This window comes from Oncorhynchus kisutch, unplaced genomic scaffold (assembly GCF_002021735.2).
Source record: "Oncorhynchus kisutch isolate 150728-3 unplaced genomic scaffold, Okis_V2 scaffold3238, whole genome shotgun sequence".
Lineage (NCBI taxonomy): Eukaryota > Metazoa > Chordata > Actinopteri > Salmoniformes > Salmonidae > Oncorhynchus > Oncorhynchus kisutch.
The window spans coordinates 506241-519772 of NW_022265183.1; the positions used below are offsets into that span (position 1 = coordinate 506241).

The 13532-nt window shown below is 44.6% G+C and overlaps 1 protein-coding gene across 1 annotated transcript in view; it reads right to left on the reverse strand.

Annotated features, from left to right (window-relative positions):
- Window positions 1–12265: 12265 nt before the first annotated feature.
- Window positions 12266–13532, reverse strand: part of socs1a (suppressor of cytokine signaling 1a) — a 6030-nt gene continuing 4763 nt past the window's right edge. Inside the window, exon 3 of the mRNA XM_020478476.2 lies at window positions 12266–13532. This exon is cut by the window's right edge and continues 134 nt beyond it. Coding sequence (XP_020334065.1) covers window positions 13292–13532 — 241 coding nt within the window. The 3' untranslated portion in view covers window positions 12266–13291.

Here is a 13532-nt window from a genome sequence, read left to right on the forward strand (position 1 = left end):
GTTAAACAGGTAGTACTGTGGTGTGTTAGGTAGTACTGTGGTGTGTTAAACAGGTAGTACTGTGGTGTGTTAGGTAGTACTGTGGTGTGTTAAACCTGTAGTACTGTGGTGTGTTAGGTAGTACTGTGGTGTGTTAAACCTGTAGTACTGTGGTGTGTTAGGTAGTACTGTGGTGTGTTAAACCTGTAGTACTGTGGTGTGTTAAACCTGTAGTACTGTGGTGTGTTAAACCGGTAGTACTGTGGTGTGTTAGGTAGTACTGTGGTGTGTTAAACCTGTAGTACTGTGGTGTGTTAGGTAGTACTGTGGTGTGTTAGGTTGTACTGTGGTGTGTTAAACCTGTAGTACTGTGGTGTGTTAGGTTGTACTGTGGTGTGTTAAACCTGCTGTACTGTGGGTGTGTTAGGTAGTACTGTGGTGTGTTAGGTAGTACTGTGGTGTGTTAGGTTGTACTGTGGTGTGTTAAACCTGTAGTACTGTGGTGTGTTAAACCATTCGACCTGTTGGTTATTAGACCTGTAGACCTGTTGGTTATTAGACCTGTAGACCTGTTGGTTATTAGACCTGTTGACCTGTTGGTTATTAGACCTGTTGACCTGTTGGTTATTAGACCTGTTGACCGGTTGGTTATTAGACCTGTTGGTTATTAGACCTGTTGACCCTGTTGGTTATTAGACCTGTTGACCTGTTGGTTGTTGACCTGTTGGTTATTAGACCTGTTGGTTATTAGACCTGTTGACCTGTTGGTTATTAGACCTGTTGGTTATTAGACCTAGACCTGTTGGTTATTAGACCTGTTGGTTATTAGACCTGTTGGTTATTAGACCTGTTGGTTATTAGACCTGTTGACCTGTTGGTTATTAGACCTAGACCTGTTGACCTGTTGGTTATTAGACCTGTTGACCTGTTGGTTATTAGACCTGTTGGTTATTAGACCTGTTGGTTATTAGACCTGTTGGTTATTAGACCTGTTGACCTGTTGGTTATTAGACCTGTTGACCTGTTGGTTATTAGACCTGTTGGTTATTAGACCTAGACCTGTTTGACCTGTTGGTTATTAGACCTGTTGGTTATTAGGCCTAGACCTGTTGACCTGTTGGTTATTAGACCTAGACCTGTTGGTTATTAGACCTGCTGACCTGTTTGGTTATTAGACCTGTTGACCTGTTGGTTATTAGACCTGTTGACCTGTTGGTTATTAGACCTGTTGACCTGTTTGGTTATTAGACCTGCTGACCTGTTGGTTATTAGACCTGCTGACCTGTTGGTTATTAGACCTGCTGACCTGTTGGTTATTAGACCTGCTGACCTGTTGGTTTATTAGACCTGTTGACCTGTTGGTTATTAGACCTGTTGACCTGTTGGTTATTAGACCTTTTGACCTGTTGGTTATTAGACCTGTTGACCTGTTGGTTATTAGACCTGCTGACCTGTTGGTTATTAGACCTGCTGACCTGTTGGTTATTAGACCTAGACCTGTTGGTTATTAGACCTGTTGACCTGTTGGTTATTAGACCTGTTGACCTGTTGGTTATTAGACCTGTTGACCTGTTGGTTATTAGACCTGTTGACCTGTTGGTTATTAGACCTGCTGACCTGTTGGTTATTAGACCTGCTGACCTGTTGGTTATTAGACCTGTTGACCTGTTGGTTATTAGACCTGTTGACCTGTTGGTTATTAGACCTGTTGACCTGTTGGTTATTAGACCTGCTGACCTGTTGGTTATTAGACCTGCTGACCTGTTGGTTATTTGACCTGTTGGTTATTAGACCTGTTGACCTGTTGGTTTTCAGACCTGCTGACCTGTTGGTTACTAGACCTAGACCTGTTGGTTATTAGACCTGTTGACCTGTTGGTTATTAGACCTGTTGACCTGTTGGTTTTCAGACCTGTTGACCTGTTGGTTATTAGACCTAGACCTGTTGGTTTTCAGACCTGCTGACCTGTTGGTTATTTGAATGACATTGTGTTCTAGATGTGAATGTAGATTGTTTCTCAAGAGTGTGTGTGGAAGCGTGTGGGTGTGTTTGCGCCTGTGTGTATTCATGTGTGTACATGAGAGAGCTGTAAACAAACCGCTGGTCCAATCGGTTATGTTTCCTCAGAAGAGACTGTTAACTTGCTTTCTGGTCGTGTGTTTTCAATGGGAAACATGTTTGTTCTGTTTGGCAACTTGGTTAGAATACCTAGCTAGCTCTATAAGGGATGTTTCAGAGACACAACTTGGTTAGAATACCTAGCTAGCTCTATAAGGGATGTTTCAGAGACGTCAACTTGGTTAGAATACCTAGCTAGCTCTATAAGGGATGTTTCAGAGACACAACTTGGTTAGAATACCTAGCTAGCTCTATAAGGGATGTTTCAGAGACGTCAACTTGGTTAGAATACCTAGCTAGCTCTATAAGGGATGTTTCAGAGACACAACTTGGTTAGAATACCTAGCTAGCTCTATAAGGGATGTTTCCGAGACGTCAACTTGGTTAGAATACCTAGCTAGCTCTATAAGGGATGTTTCAGAGACACAACTTGGTTAGAATACCTAGCTAGCTCTATAAGGGATGTTTCAGAGACGTCAACTTGGTTAGAATACCTAGCTAGCTCTATAAGGGATGTTTCAGAGACAACTTGGTTAGAATACCTAGCTAGCTCTATAAGGGATGTTTCAGAGACGTCAACTTGGTTAGAATACCTAGCTAGCTCTATAAGGGATGTTTCAGAGACAACTTGGTTAGAATACCTAGCTAGCTCTATAAGGGATGTTTCAGAGACAACTTGGTTAGAATACCTAGCTAGCTCTATAAGGGATGTTTCAGAGACGTCAACTTGGTTAGAATACCTAGCTAGCTCTATAAGGGATGTTTCAGAGACACAACTTGGTTAGAATACCTAGCTAGCTCTATAAGGGATGTTTCAGAGACACAACTTGGTTAGAATACCTAGCTAGCTCTAGGGATGTTTCAGAGACACAACTTGGTTAGAATACCTAGCTAGCTCTATAAGGGATGTTTCAGAGACGTCAACTTGGTTAGAAAACCTAGCTAGCTCTATAAGGGATGTTTCAGAGACGTCAACTTGGTTAGAATACCTAGCTAGCTCTATAAGGGATGTTTCAGAGACACAGCTTGGTTAGAATACCTAGCTCTATAAGGGATGTTTCAGAGACACAGCTTGGTTAGAATACCTAGCTAGCTCTATAAGGGATGTTTCAGAGACACAACTTGGTTAGAATACCTAGCTAGCTCTATAAGGGATGTTTCAGAGACACAACTTGGTTAGAATACCTAGCTAGCTCTATAAGGGATGTTTCAGAGACGTCAACTTGGTTAGAATACCTAGCTAGCTCTATAAGGGATGTTTCAGAGACAACTTGGTTAGAATACTAGCTAGCTCTATAAGGGATGTTTCAGAGACGTCAACTTGGTTAGAATACCTAGCTAGCTCTATAAGGGATGTTTCCGAGACGTCAACTTGGTTAGAATACCTAGCTAGCTCTATAAGGGATGTTTCAGAGACACAACTTGGTTAGAATACCTAGCTAGCTCTATAAGGGATGTTTCAGAGACGTCAACTTGGTTAGAATACCTAGCTAGCTCTATAAGGGATGTTTCAGAGACAACTTGGTTAGAATACCTAGCTAGCTCTATAAGGGATGTTTCAGAGACGTCAACTTGGTTAGAATACCTAGCTAGCTCTATAAGGGATGTTTCAGAGACAACTTGGTTAGAATACCTAGCTAGCTCTATAAGGGATGTTTCAGAGACAACTTGGTTAGAATACCTAGCTAGCTCTATAAGGGATGTTTCCGAGACGTCAACTTGGTTAGAATACCTAGCTAGCTCTATAAGGGATGTTTCAGAGACGTCAACTTGGTTAGAATACCTAGCTAGCTCTATAAGGGATGTTTCAGAGACGTCAACTTGGTTAGAGTACCTAGCTAGCTCTATAAGGGATGTTTCAGAGACCCACCTTGGTTAGAATACCTAGCTAGCTCTATAAGGGATGTTTCAGAGACGTCAACTTGGTTAGAATACCTAGCTAGCTCTATAAGGGATGTTTCAGAGACGTCAACTTGGTTAGAATACCTAGCTAGCTCTATAAGGGATGTTTCAGAGACCCACCTTGGTTAGAATACCTAGCTAGCTCTATAAGGGATGTTTCAGAGACGTCAACTTGGTTAGAATACCTAGCTAGCTCTATAAGGGATGTTTCAGAGACACAACTTGGTTAGAATACCTAGCTAGCTCTATAAGGGATGTTTCAGAGACACAACTTGGTTAGAATACCTAGCTAGCTCTAGGGATGTTTCAGAGACACAACTTGGTTAGAATACCTAGCTAGCTCTATAAGGGATGTTTCAGAGACGTCAACTTGGTTAGAAAACCTAGCTAGCTCTATAAGGGATGTTTCAGAGACGTCAACTTGGTTAGAATACCTAGCTAGCTCTATAAGGGATGTTTCAGAGACACAGCTTGGTTAGAATACCTAGCTCTATAAGGGATGTTTCAGAGACACAACTTGGTTAGAATACCTAGCTAGCTCTATAAGGGATGTTTCAGAGACGCAACTTGGTTAGAATACCTAGCTAGCTCTATAAGGGATGTTTCAGAGACGTCAACTTGGTTAGAATACCTAGCTAGCTCTATAAGGGATGTTTCAGAGACAACTTGGTTAGAATACCTAGCTAGCTCTATAAGGGATGTTTCAGAGACAACTTGGTTAGAATACCTAGCTAGCTCTATAAGGGATGTTTCAGAGACGTCAACTTGGTTAGAATACCTAGCTAGCTCTATAAGGGATGTTTCAGAGACGTCAACTTGGTTAGAATACCTAGCTAGCTCTATAAGGGATGTTTCAGAGACGTCAACTTGGTTAGAATACCTAGCTAGCTCTATAAGGGATGTTTCAGAGACCCACCTTGGTTAGAATACCTAGCTAGCTCTATAAGGGATGTTTCAGAGACGTCAACTTGGTTAGAATACCTAGCTAGCTCTATAAGGGATGTTTCAGAGACACAACTTGGTTAGAATACCTAGCTAGCTCTATAAGGGATGTTTCAGAGACACAACTTGGTTAGAATACCTAGCTAGCTCTAGGGATGTTTCAGAGACACAACTTGGTTAGAATACCTAGCTAGCTCTATAAGGGATGTTTCAGAGACGTCAACTTGGTTAGAAAACCTAGCTAGCTCTATAAGGGGTGTTTCAGAGACGTCAACTTGGTTAGAATACCTAGCTAGCTCTATAAGGGATGTTTCAGAGACACAGCTTGGTTAGAATACCTAGCTCTATAAGGGATGTTTCAGAGACACAGCTTGGTTAGAATACCTAGCTAGCTCTATAAGGGATGTTTCAGAGACACAACTTGGTTAGAATACCTAGCTAGCTCTATAAGGGATGTTTCAGAGACACAACTTGGTTAGAATACCTAGCTAGCTCTATAAGGGATGTTTCAGAGACGTCAACTTGGTTAGAATACCTAGCTAGCTCTATAAGGGATGTTTCAGAGACACACCTTGGTTAGAATACCTAGCTAGCTCTATAAGGGATGTTTCAGAGACACAACTTGGTTAGAATACCTAGCTAGCTCTATAAGGGATGTTTCAGAGACGTCAACTTGGTTAGAATACCTAGCTAGCTCTATAAGGGATGTTTCAGAGACACAGCTTGGTTAGAATACCTAGCTAGCTCTATAAGGGATGTTTCAGAGACACACCTTGGTTAGAATACCTAGCTAGCTCTATAAGGGATGTTTCAGAGACACAACTTGGTTAGAATACCTAGCTAGCTCTATAAGGGATGTTTCAGAGACGTCAACTTGGTTAGAATACCTAGCTAGCTCTATAAGGATGTTTCAGAGACACAACTTGGTTAGAATACCTAGCTAGCTCTATAAGGGATGTTTCAGAGACACAACTTGGTTAGAATACCTAGCTAGCTCTATAAAGGATGTTTCAAAGACACAACTTGGTTAGAATACCTAGCTAGCTCTATAAGGGATGTTATGGTTCAACTTCTTTCAATAAGATGCAAATATGTCTCTGTCTCTCCATCTCTCTGCCTGTCTCTCTTTCTCCGCAGCGTGGCCTAGAAGACAGGAAAGAGAGGAGGTGAGGGGGAGGGGAGAGGTCCCACCACGGAGCTACAGAGTGACAAGAAGAGACCTGTTAGACTGGGATTGTCTCTCACACACGCACAGAGAGAGAAAGATACATTAAGACGAGGAGGATAGAGAACTGTACATCACAGCAGAGAGAGAGACGAGGAGGATAGAGAACTGTACATCACAGTAGAGAGAGAGACGAGGAGGATAGAGAACTGTACATCACAGTAGCGAGAGAGACGAGGAGGATAGAGAACTGTACATCACAGCAGAGAGAGAGACGAGGAGGATAGAGAACTGTACATCACAGCAAAGAGCAGAGAGAGAGACGAGGAGGATAGAGAACTGTACATCACAGTAGAGAGAGAGACGAGGAGGATAGAGAACTGTACATCACAGCAGAGAGCAGAGAGAGAGACGAGGAGGATAGAGAACTGTACATCACAGTAGAGAGAGAGACGAGGAGGATAGAGAACTGTACATCACAGCAGAGAGAGAGACGAGGAGGATAGAGAACTGTACATCACAGCAGAGAGAGAGACGAGGAGGATAGAGAACTGTACATCACAGTAGCGAGAGAGACGAGGAGGATAGAGAACTGTACATCACAGTAGCGAGAGAGACGAGGAGGATAGAGAACTGTACATCACAGTAGCGAGAGAGACGAGGAGGATAGAGAACTGTACATCACAGCAGAGAGAGAGACGAGGAGGATAGAGAACTGTACATCACAGTAGAGAGAGAGACGAGGAGGATAGAGAACTGTACATCACAGCAGAGAGAGAGACTAGGAGGATAGAGAACTGTACATCACAGCAGAGAGAGAGACGAGGAGGATAGAGAACTGTACATCACAGCAGAGAGAGAGACTAGGAGGATAGAGAACTGTACATCACAGCAGAGAGCAGAGAGAGAGACGAGGAGGATAGAGAACTGTACATCACAGCAGAGAGAGAGACTAGGAGGATAGAGAACTGTACATCACAGCAGAGAGCAGAGAGAGACGAGGAGGATAGAGACCTGTACATCACAGCAGAGAGAGAGACGAGGAGGATAGAGAACTGTACATCACAGCAGAGAGCAGAGAGAGAGACGAGGAGGATAGAGAACTGTACATCACAGCAGAGAGAGAGACTAGGAGGATAGAGAACTGTACATCACAGTAGCGAGAGAGACGAGGAGGATAGAGAACTGTACATCACAGCAGAGAGAGAGACGAGGAGGATAGAGAACTGTACATCACAGCAGAGAGAGAGACTAGGAGGATAGAGAACTGTACATCACAGTAGCGAGAGAGACGAGGAGGATAGAGAACTGTACATCACAGTAGAGAGAGAGACGAGGAGGATAGAGAACTGTACATCACAGTAGCGAGAGAGACGAGGAGGATAGAGAACTGTACATCACAGCAGAGAGCAGAGACGAGGAGGATAGAGAACTGTACATCACAGCAGAGAGAGACGAGGAGGATAGAGAACTGTACATCACAGTAGCGAGAGAGACGAGGAGGATAGAGAACTGTACATCACAGCAGAGAGAGACGAGGAGGATAGAGAACTGTACATCACAGTAGCGAGAGATGGAAAGAGAACAAAACTGTCTTTTCATGTGGTCTGTCACCGGCTGTTTGTTCTGTTCTATCTTAGTCTCTTCAGGGAAACGTGTTTGTGTCTGTGTGTGTTCCTGGTAATCGAAGGCTGCTAAGTGCGTGTGATGTGTGTTTCTTAACCACAGCTCTTAAAGAGGGCTTGTGTTCCAGATCATGCCATTGTGTGATGCATTTTGGGTAAATTGTTACTGAACTGACTGATCTACCAAATAATAATGTGTCGTTATGACGACAGAATGGTCTCCCGAAACCGCGTCGGCTTCAATGTTGGAACAAGCCCCAATATTATTGAATTGGTAAGACAGGCCTACATAGCTGAGAGAGGAGAGAAATGAGACAGAGAGGAGAGAAAGGAGACAGAGAGAGGAGAGAGAGGAGAGAAAGGAGACAGAGAGAGGAGAGAAAGGAGACAGAGAGAGGAGAGAAAGGAGACAGAGAGAGGAGAGAAAGGAGACAGAGAGAGGAGAGAAAGGAGACAGAGAGAGGAGAGAAAGGAGACAGAGAGAGGAGAGAAAGGAGACGGAGAGAAAGGAGACAAAGGAGACAGAGAGGAGAGAAAGGAGGCAGAGAGAGGAGAGAAAGGAGGCAGAGAGAGGAGAGAAAGGAGGCAGAGAGAGGAGAGAAAGGAGGCAGAGAGAGGAGAGAAAGGAGGCAGAGAGGAGAGAAAGGAGGCAGAGAGGAGAGAAAGGAGGCAGAGAGAGGAGAGGAGAGAAAGGAGACAGAGAGAGGAAATGAGAGAGGAAAGAAGAGGATGCCGAGAGGAGAGAAAGGAGGCAGAGTGAGGAGAGAAAGGGGATGGAGAGAGGAAAGGAGGGGAGACAGAGATTAAAGGGGAGGATAGAGGAATGGAGGGGAGACAGATATTAAAGGGGAGGATAGAGGAATGGAGGGGAGACAGAGATTAAAGGGGAGGATAGAGGAATGGAGGGGAGACAGATTAAAGGGGAGGATAGAGGAAAGGAGGGGAGACAGAGATTAAAGGGGAGGATAGAGGAATGGAGGGGAGACTGAGATTAAAGGGGAGGATAGAGGAAAGGAGGGGAGACAGAGAGAGAGGAAAGGAGGGGAGACAGAGATTAAAGGGGAGGATAGAGGAAAGGAGGGGAGGATAGAGGAATGGAGGGGAGACAGAGATTAAATGGGAGGATAGAGGAAAGGAGGGGAGACAGAAGGAGAGAAATATGAATATGAACGGCTCAGTGGTAATGACGACATCAGGGAAATCACAGGTATAAACACCTGGTGTTCTACATCAGTGACTCGTCCTGGGTTTGAATTTCCTCATTGGCACGCCAGACGGAGAGAGAGAACAAGGCTCCTTTTTAGAGAATTCTGGGGAACCGTAGATCAAATAATGCTGAGATTGTGTGTGTGTGTGTGTGTGTGGACTTCCACAGAATTCTGTCCAACACCTGAAACTCTTCACTTCTCTAAACCTGAAACACTATGAATGAAACACACACACACACACACACACAGTCCGTTGACGAAATTCCATGGCAAAGCTGCAGATTCTTGTGAATTGTTTGGTCCCGGTTCTGTATTTGTATTGGTCCTGGTTCTGTATTGGTCCTGGTTCTGTATTGGTCCTGGTTCTGTATTGGTCCTGGTTCTGTATTTGTATTGGTCCTGGTTCTGTATTTGTATTGGTCCTGGTTCTGTATTGGTCCTGGTTCTGTATTTGTATTGGTCCTGGTTCTGTATTTGTATTGGTCCTGGTTCTGTATTGGTCCTGGTTCTGTATTGGTCCTGGTTCTGTATTGGTCCTGGTTCTGTATTTGTATTGGTCCTGTATTGGTCCTGGTTCTGTATTGGTCCTGGTTCTGTATTGGTCCTGGTTCTGTATTGGTCCTGGTTCTGTATTGGTTCTGGTTCTGTATTGGTCCTGGTTCTGTATTTGTATTGGTTCTGGTTCTGTATTGGTCCTGGTTCTGTATTGGTCCTGGTTCTGTATTGGTCCTGGTTCTGTATTGGTCCTGGTTCTGTATTTGTATTGGTCCTGGTTCTGTATTGGTCCTGGTTCTGTATTTGTATTGGTCCTGGTTCTGTATTGGTCCTGGTTCTGTATTGGTCCTGGTTCTGTATTGGTTCTGGTTCTGTATTGGTCCTGGTTCTGTATTGGTCCTGGTTCTGTATTTGTATTGGTCCTGGTTCTGTATTGGTTCTGTATTTGTATTGGTTCTGGCTCTGTATTGGTTCTGGTTCTGTATTGGTCCTGGTTCTGTATTGGTCCTGGTTCTGTATTGGTCCTGGTTCTGTATTTGTATTGGTCCTGGTTCTGTATTGGTCCTGGTTCTGTATTGGTCCTGGTTCTGTATTTGTCCTGGTTCTGTATTGGTCCTGGTTCTGTATTTGTATTGGTCCTGGTTCTGTATTTGTATTGGTCCTGGTTCTGTATTGGTCCTGGTTCTGTATTTGTATTGGTCCTGGTTCTGTATTGGTCCTGGTTCTGTATTGGTCCTGGTTCTGTATTGGTCCTGGTTCTGTATTTGTATTGGTCCTGGTTCTGTATTTGTATTGGTCCTGGTTCTGTATTGGTCCTGGTTCTGTATTGGTCCTGGTTCTGTATTTGTATTGGTCCTGGTTCTGTATTGGTCCTGGTTCTGTATTGGTCCTGGTTCTGTATTTGTATTGGTCCTGGTTCTGTATTGGTCCTGGTTCTGTATTGGTCCTGGTTCTGTATTTGTATTGGTCCTGGTTCTGTATTGGTCCTGGTTCTGTATTGGTCCTGGTTCTGTATTTGTATTGGTCCTGGTTCTGTATTGGTCCTGGTTCTGTATTGGTCCTGGTTCTGTATTTGTATTGGTTCTGTATTGGTCCTGGTTCTGTATTTGTATTGGTCCTGGTTCTGTATTGGTTCTGGTTCTGTATTGGTCCTGGTTCTGTATTGGTCCTGGTTCTGTATTGGTCCTGGTTCTGTATTGGTCCTGGTTCTGTATTTGTATTGGTCCTGGTTCTGTATTGGTCCTGGTTCTGTATTGGTCCTGGTTCTGTATTTGTCCTGGTTCTGTATTGGTTCTGGTTCTGTATTGGTCCTGGTTCTGTATTGGTCCTGGTTCTGTATTTGTATTGGTCCTGGTTCTGTATTGGTCCTGGTTCTGTATTGGTCCTGGTTCTGTATTTAATCATCTCATAGTAATGTGACCAGTCGTCATGTGACAGGTTTGTGTTTCCCTCCTCGTCATTATTATCAGATGATTTACAACAAAGGTTATCGACCTTTCACCTTTATTAGTCATTACTGGCCGTTCTGACTAACCACACACACACACACACAGAAACACACCACACACACACACACACAGAAACACACCACACACACACACCACCCACACGCCGAGACATTCTGGTACCCGACCCCTCCCTTCTTCTGACAGAAACATATTTTACTGACAGACCTTCTGATTCTTCACTTTACTCTGCATGTTCCTGTAACAGACCCCCCCCCCCCCCCCCCCCCCCCCCCCCCCACACACACACACACATACAGAAACACACACACACACACCACTCACACGCCGAGACATTCTGGTACCCGACCCCTCCCTTCTTCTGACAGAAACATATTTTACTGACAGACCTTCTGATTCTTCACTTTACTCTACATGTTCCTGTAACAGACCCCCCCCCCCCCACACACACACACACACACACACACACACACACACACAGAGCGTTTACTATCATAGCTCAGCCCATCTGTCACATTGATGTGTCACTGCGGTTACCTACTGTACCCAGTGTTGTCACAGCAACCACACACACCATCTCTCTGTCTGTCTGTTATACCTGTCTCTGTCTCTCTGTCTGTCTGTTATACCTGTCTCTGTCTCTCTGTGTCTGTCTGTTATACCTGTCTCTGTCTCTCTGTCTGTCTGTTATACCTGTCTCTGTCTCTCTGTGTCTGTCTGTTATACCTGTCTCTGTCTCTCTGTGTCTGTCTGTTATACCTGTCTCTGTCTGTCTGTTATACCTGTCTCTCTGTCTGTCTGTTATACCTGTCTCTCTCTCTCTCTCTCTGTGTCTGTCTGTTATACCTGTCTCTCTGTCTGTCCGTCTCTCTGTCTGTCCGTCTCTGTCTGTCTGTCTGTCCGTCCGTCTGTCTGCCTGCCTGTGTCTGTCTGTCCGTCTCACTGTCTGTCTGTCCGTCTCTCTGTCTGTCTGTCTCTCTGTGTCTGTCTGTCCGTCTCTCTGTGTCTGTCTGTCCGTCTCACTGTGTGTCCATCTCTCTGTCTGTCTGTCCGTCTCACTGTCTGTCTGTCCGTCTCTCTGTCTGTCTGTCTCTCTGTGTCTGTCTGTCCGTCTCTCTGTGTCTGTCTGTCCGTCTCACTGTGTGTCCATCTCTCTGTCTGTCTGTCCGTCTGTCTGTCCGTCTCTGTCTGTCTGTCCATCTCTCTGTCTGTCCGTCTGTCTGTCCATCTGTCTGTCTGTCCGTCTCTGTCTGGGAGGGTAGGACCGTCATTGTAAAATAAGAATTTGTTGTTAACTGATAAGGAGCATTAGAGAATAACATATTGTCTAACAGCAACACACAGACCGACAGGAAGACACAGGGCTGAAATATATACGCCATATTTATTATCCATTAAAACACCCCTAGAGGTAGTCTGCACAGCAGATATGATGCATAGTACACAGTTATACTCATTAGTACTACATAGTACACAGTTACTCATTAGTACGACATAGTTATACCCGTTAGTACCAGAGAGTACACAGTTATACCCATTAGTACTAGAGAGTACACAGTTATACCCATTAGTACTAGAGAGTACACAGTTATACCCATTGGTACTAGAGAGTACACAGTTACACCCATTAGTACTAGAGAGTACACAGTTACACCCATTAGTACTAGAGAGTACACAGTTATACCCGTTAGTACTACATAGTACACAGTTATACCCATTAGTACCAGAGAGTACACAGTTATACCTGTTAGTACTACATAGTACACAGTTATACCTGTTAGTACCAGAGAGTACACAGTTATACATACAGTACTGTAATATTGTGTAGCGTAAACATTCCTGGTCGTTGTAAAGTTTGTAAACAACATTGTAAACATTGTAAAGTATTGATGCTTGAGTTGTTGTGCTACAGCGAACCTAGCCCTGCCTACAACGGCAGAACCAGTCCACTAACCAAACCGTCCACCTCACAGGGTCAGCGACCCGGATCAGAACACAACCAGAACCCCGGTGGTGGTTCTTTAATGCAGCCGCCCCATAACCTGTTGTCGTTGTTGTTGTTGTGGTGGTCCACATATATACGGTCCCTTAAAATCCTCCAGGGACCACCACCAAACCGGATAAACCCAAACCCAGACCAAGTGTGACCTATGACCCTGTCGAGTAGTGCACCGTTTAGAGAATAGGGTGCGGTTCTGAACTCTGACCTCGTTTCTAACCACGACCCGGTCTCTAGTTTCAAAGCGACCGATCCGAAAACCCTTCAGTACCGACCCGATCCAAATCAAGTCCCGCCTCAACGGCATCCCCTGTGACATCATATCCCGTACGTACCCTTCAGTACCGACCCGATCCAAATCAAGTCCCGCCTCAACGGCATCCCCTGTGACATCATATCCTGTACGGGAACTCTAACAGGAAGTGTTTTAGGACTGGGTTGACGGGGACCCTGGCGACCCGTTCCACCTCACCGCCGCACGACTCCGCAACCTGTTTCCTGCACAGTTCCTGGAGCGTAGGGCGCTGCTTCCTGTACGGAACGGTCAGGCTTTTCTTAGAGGACTGAATGTAGTGTTCGAGCAGGAGGAAGAGGCAGGGGAAAGAGTGCTCACTTCCTGCCAGGCTGAACCGT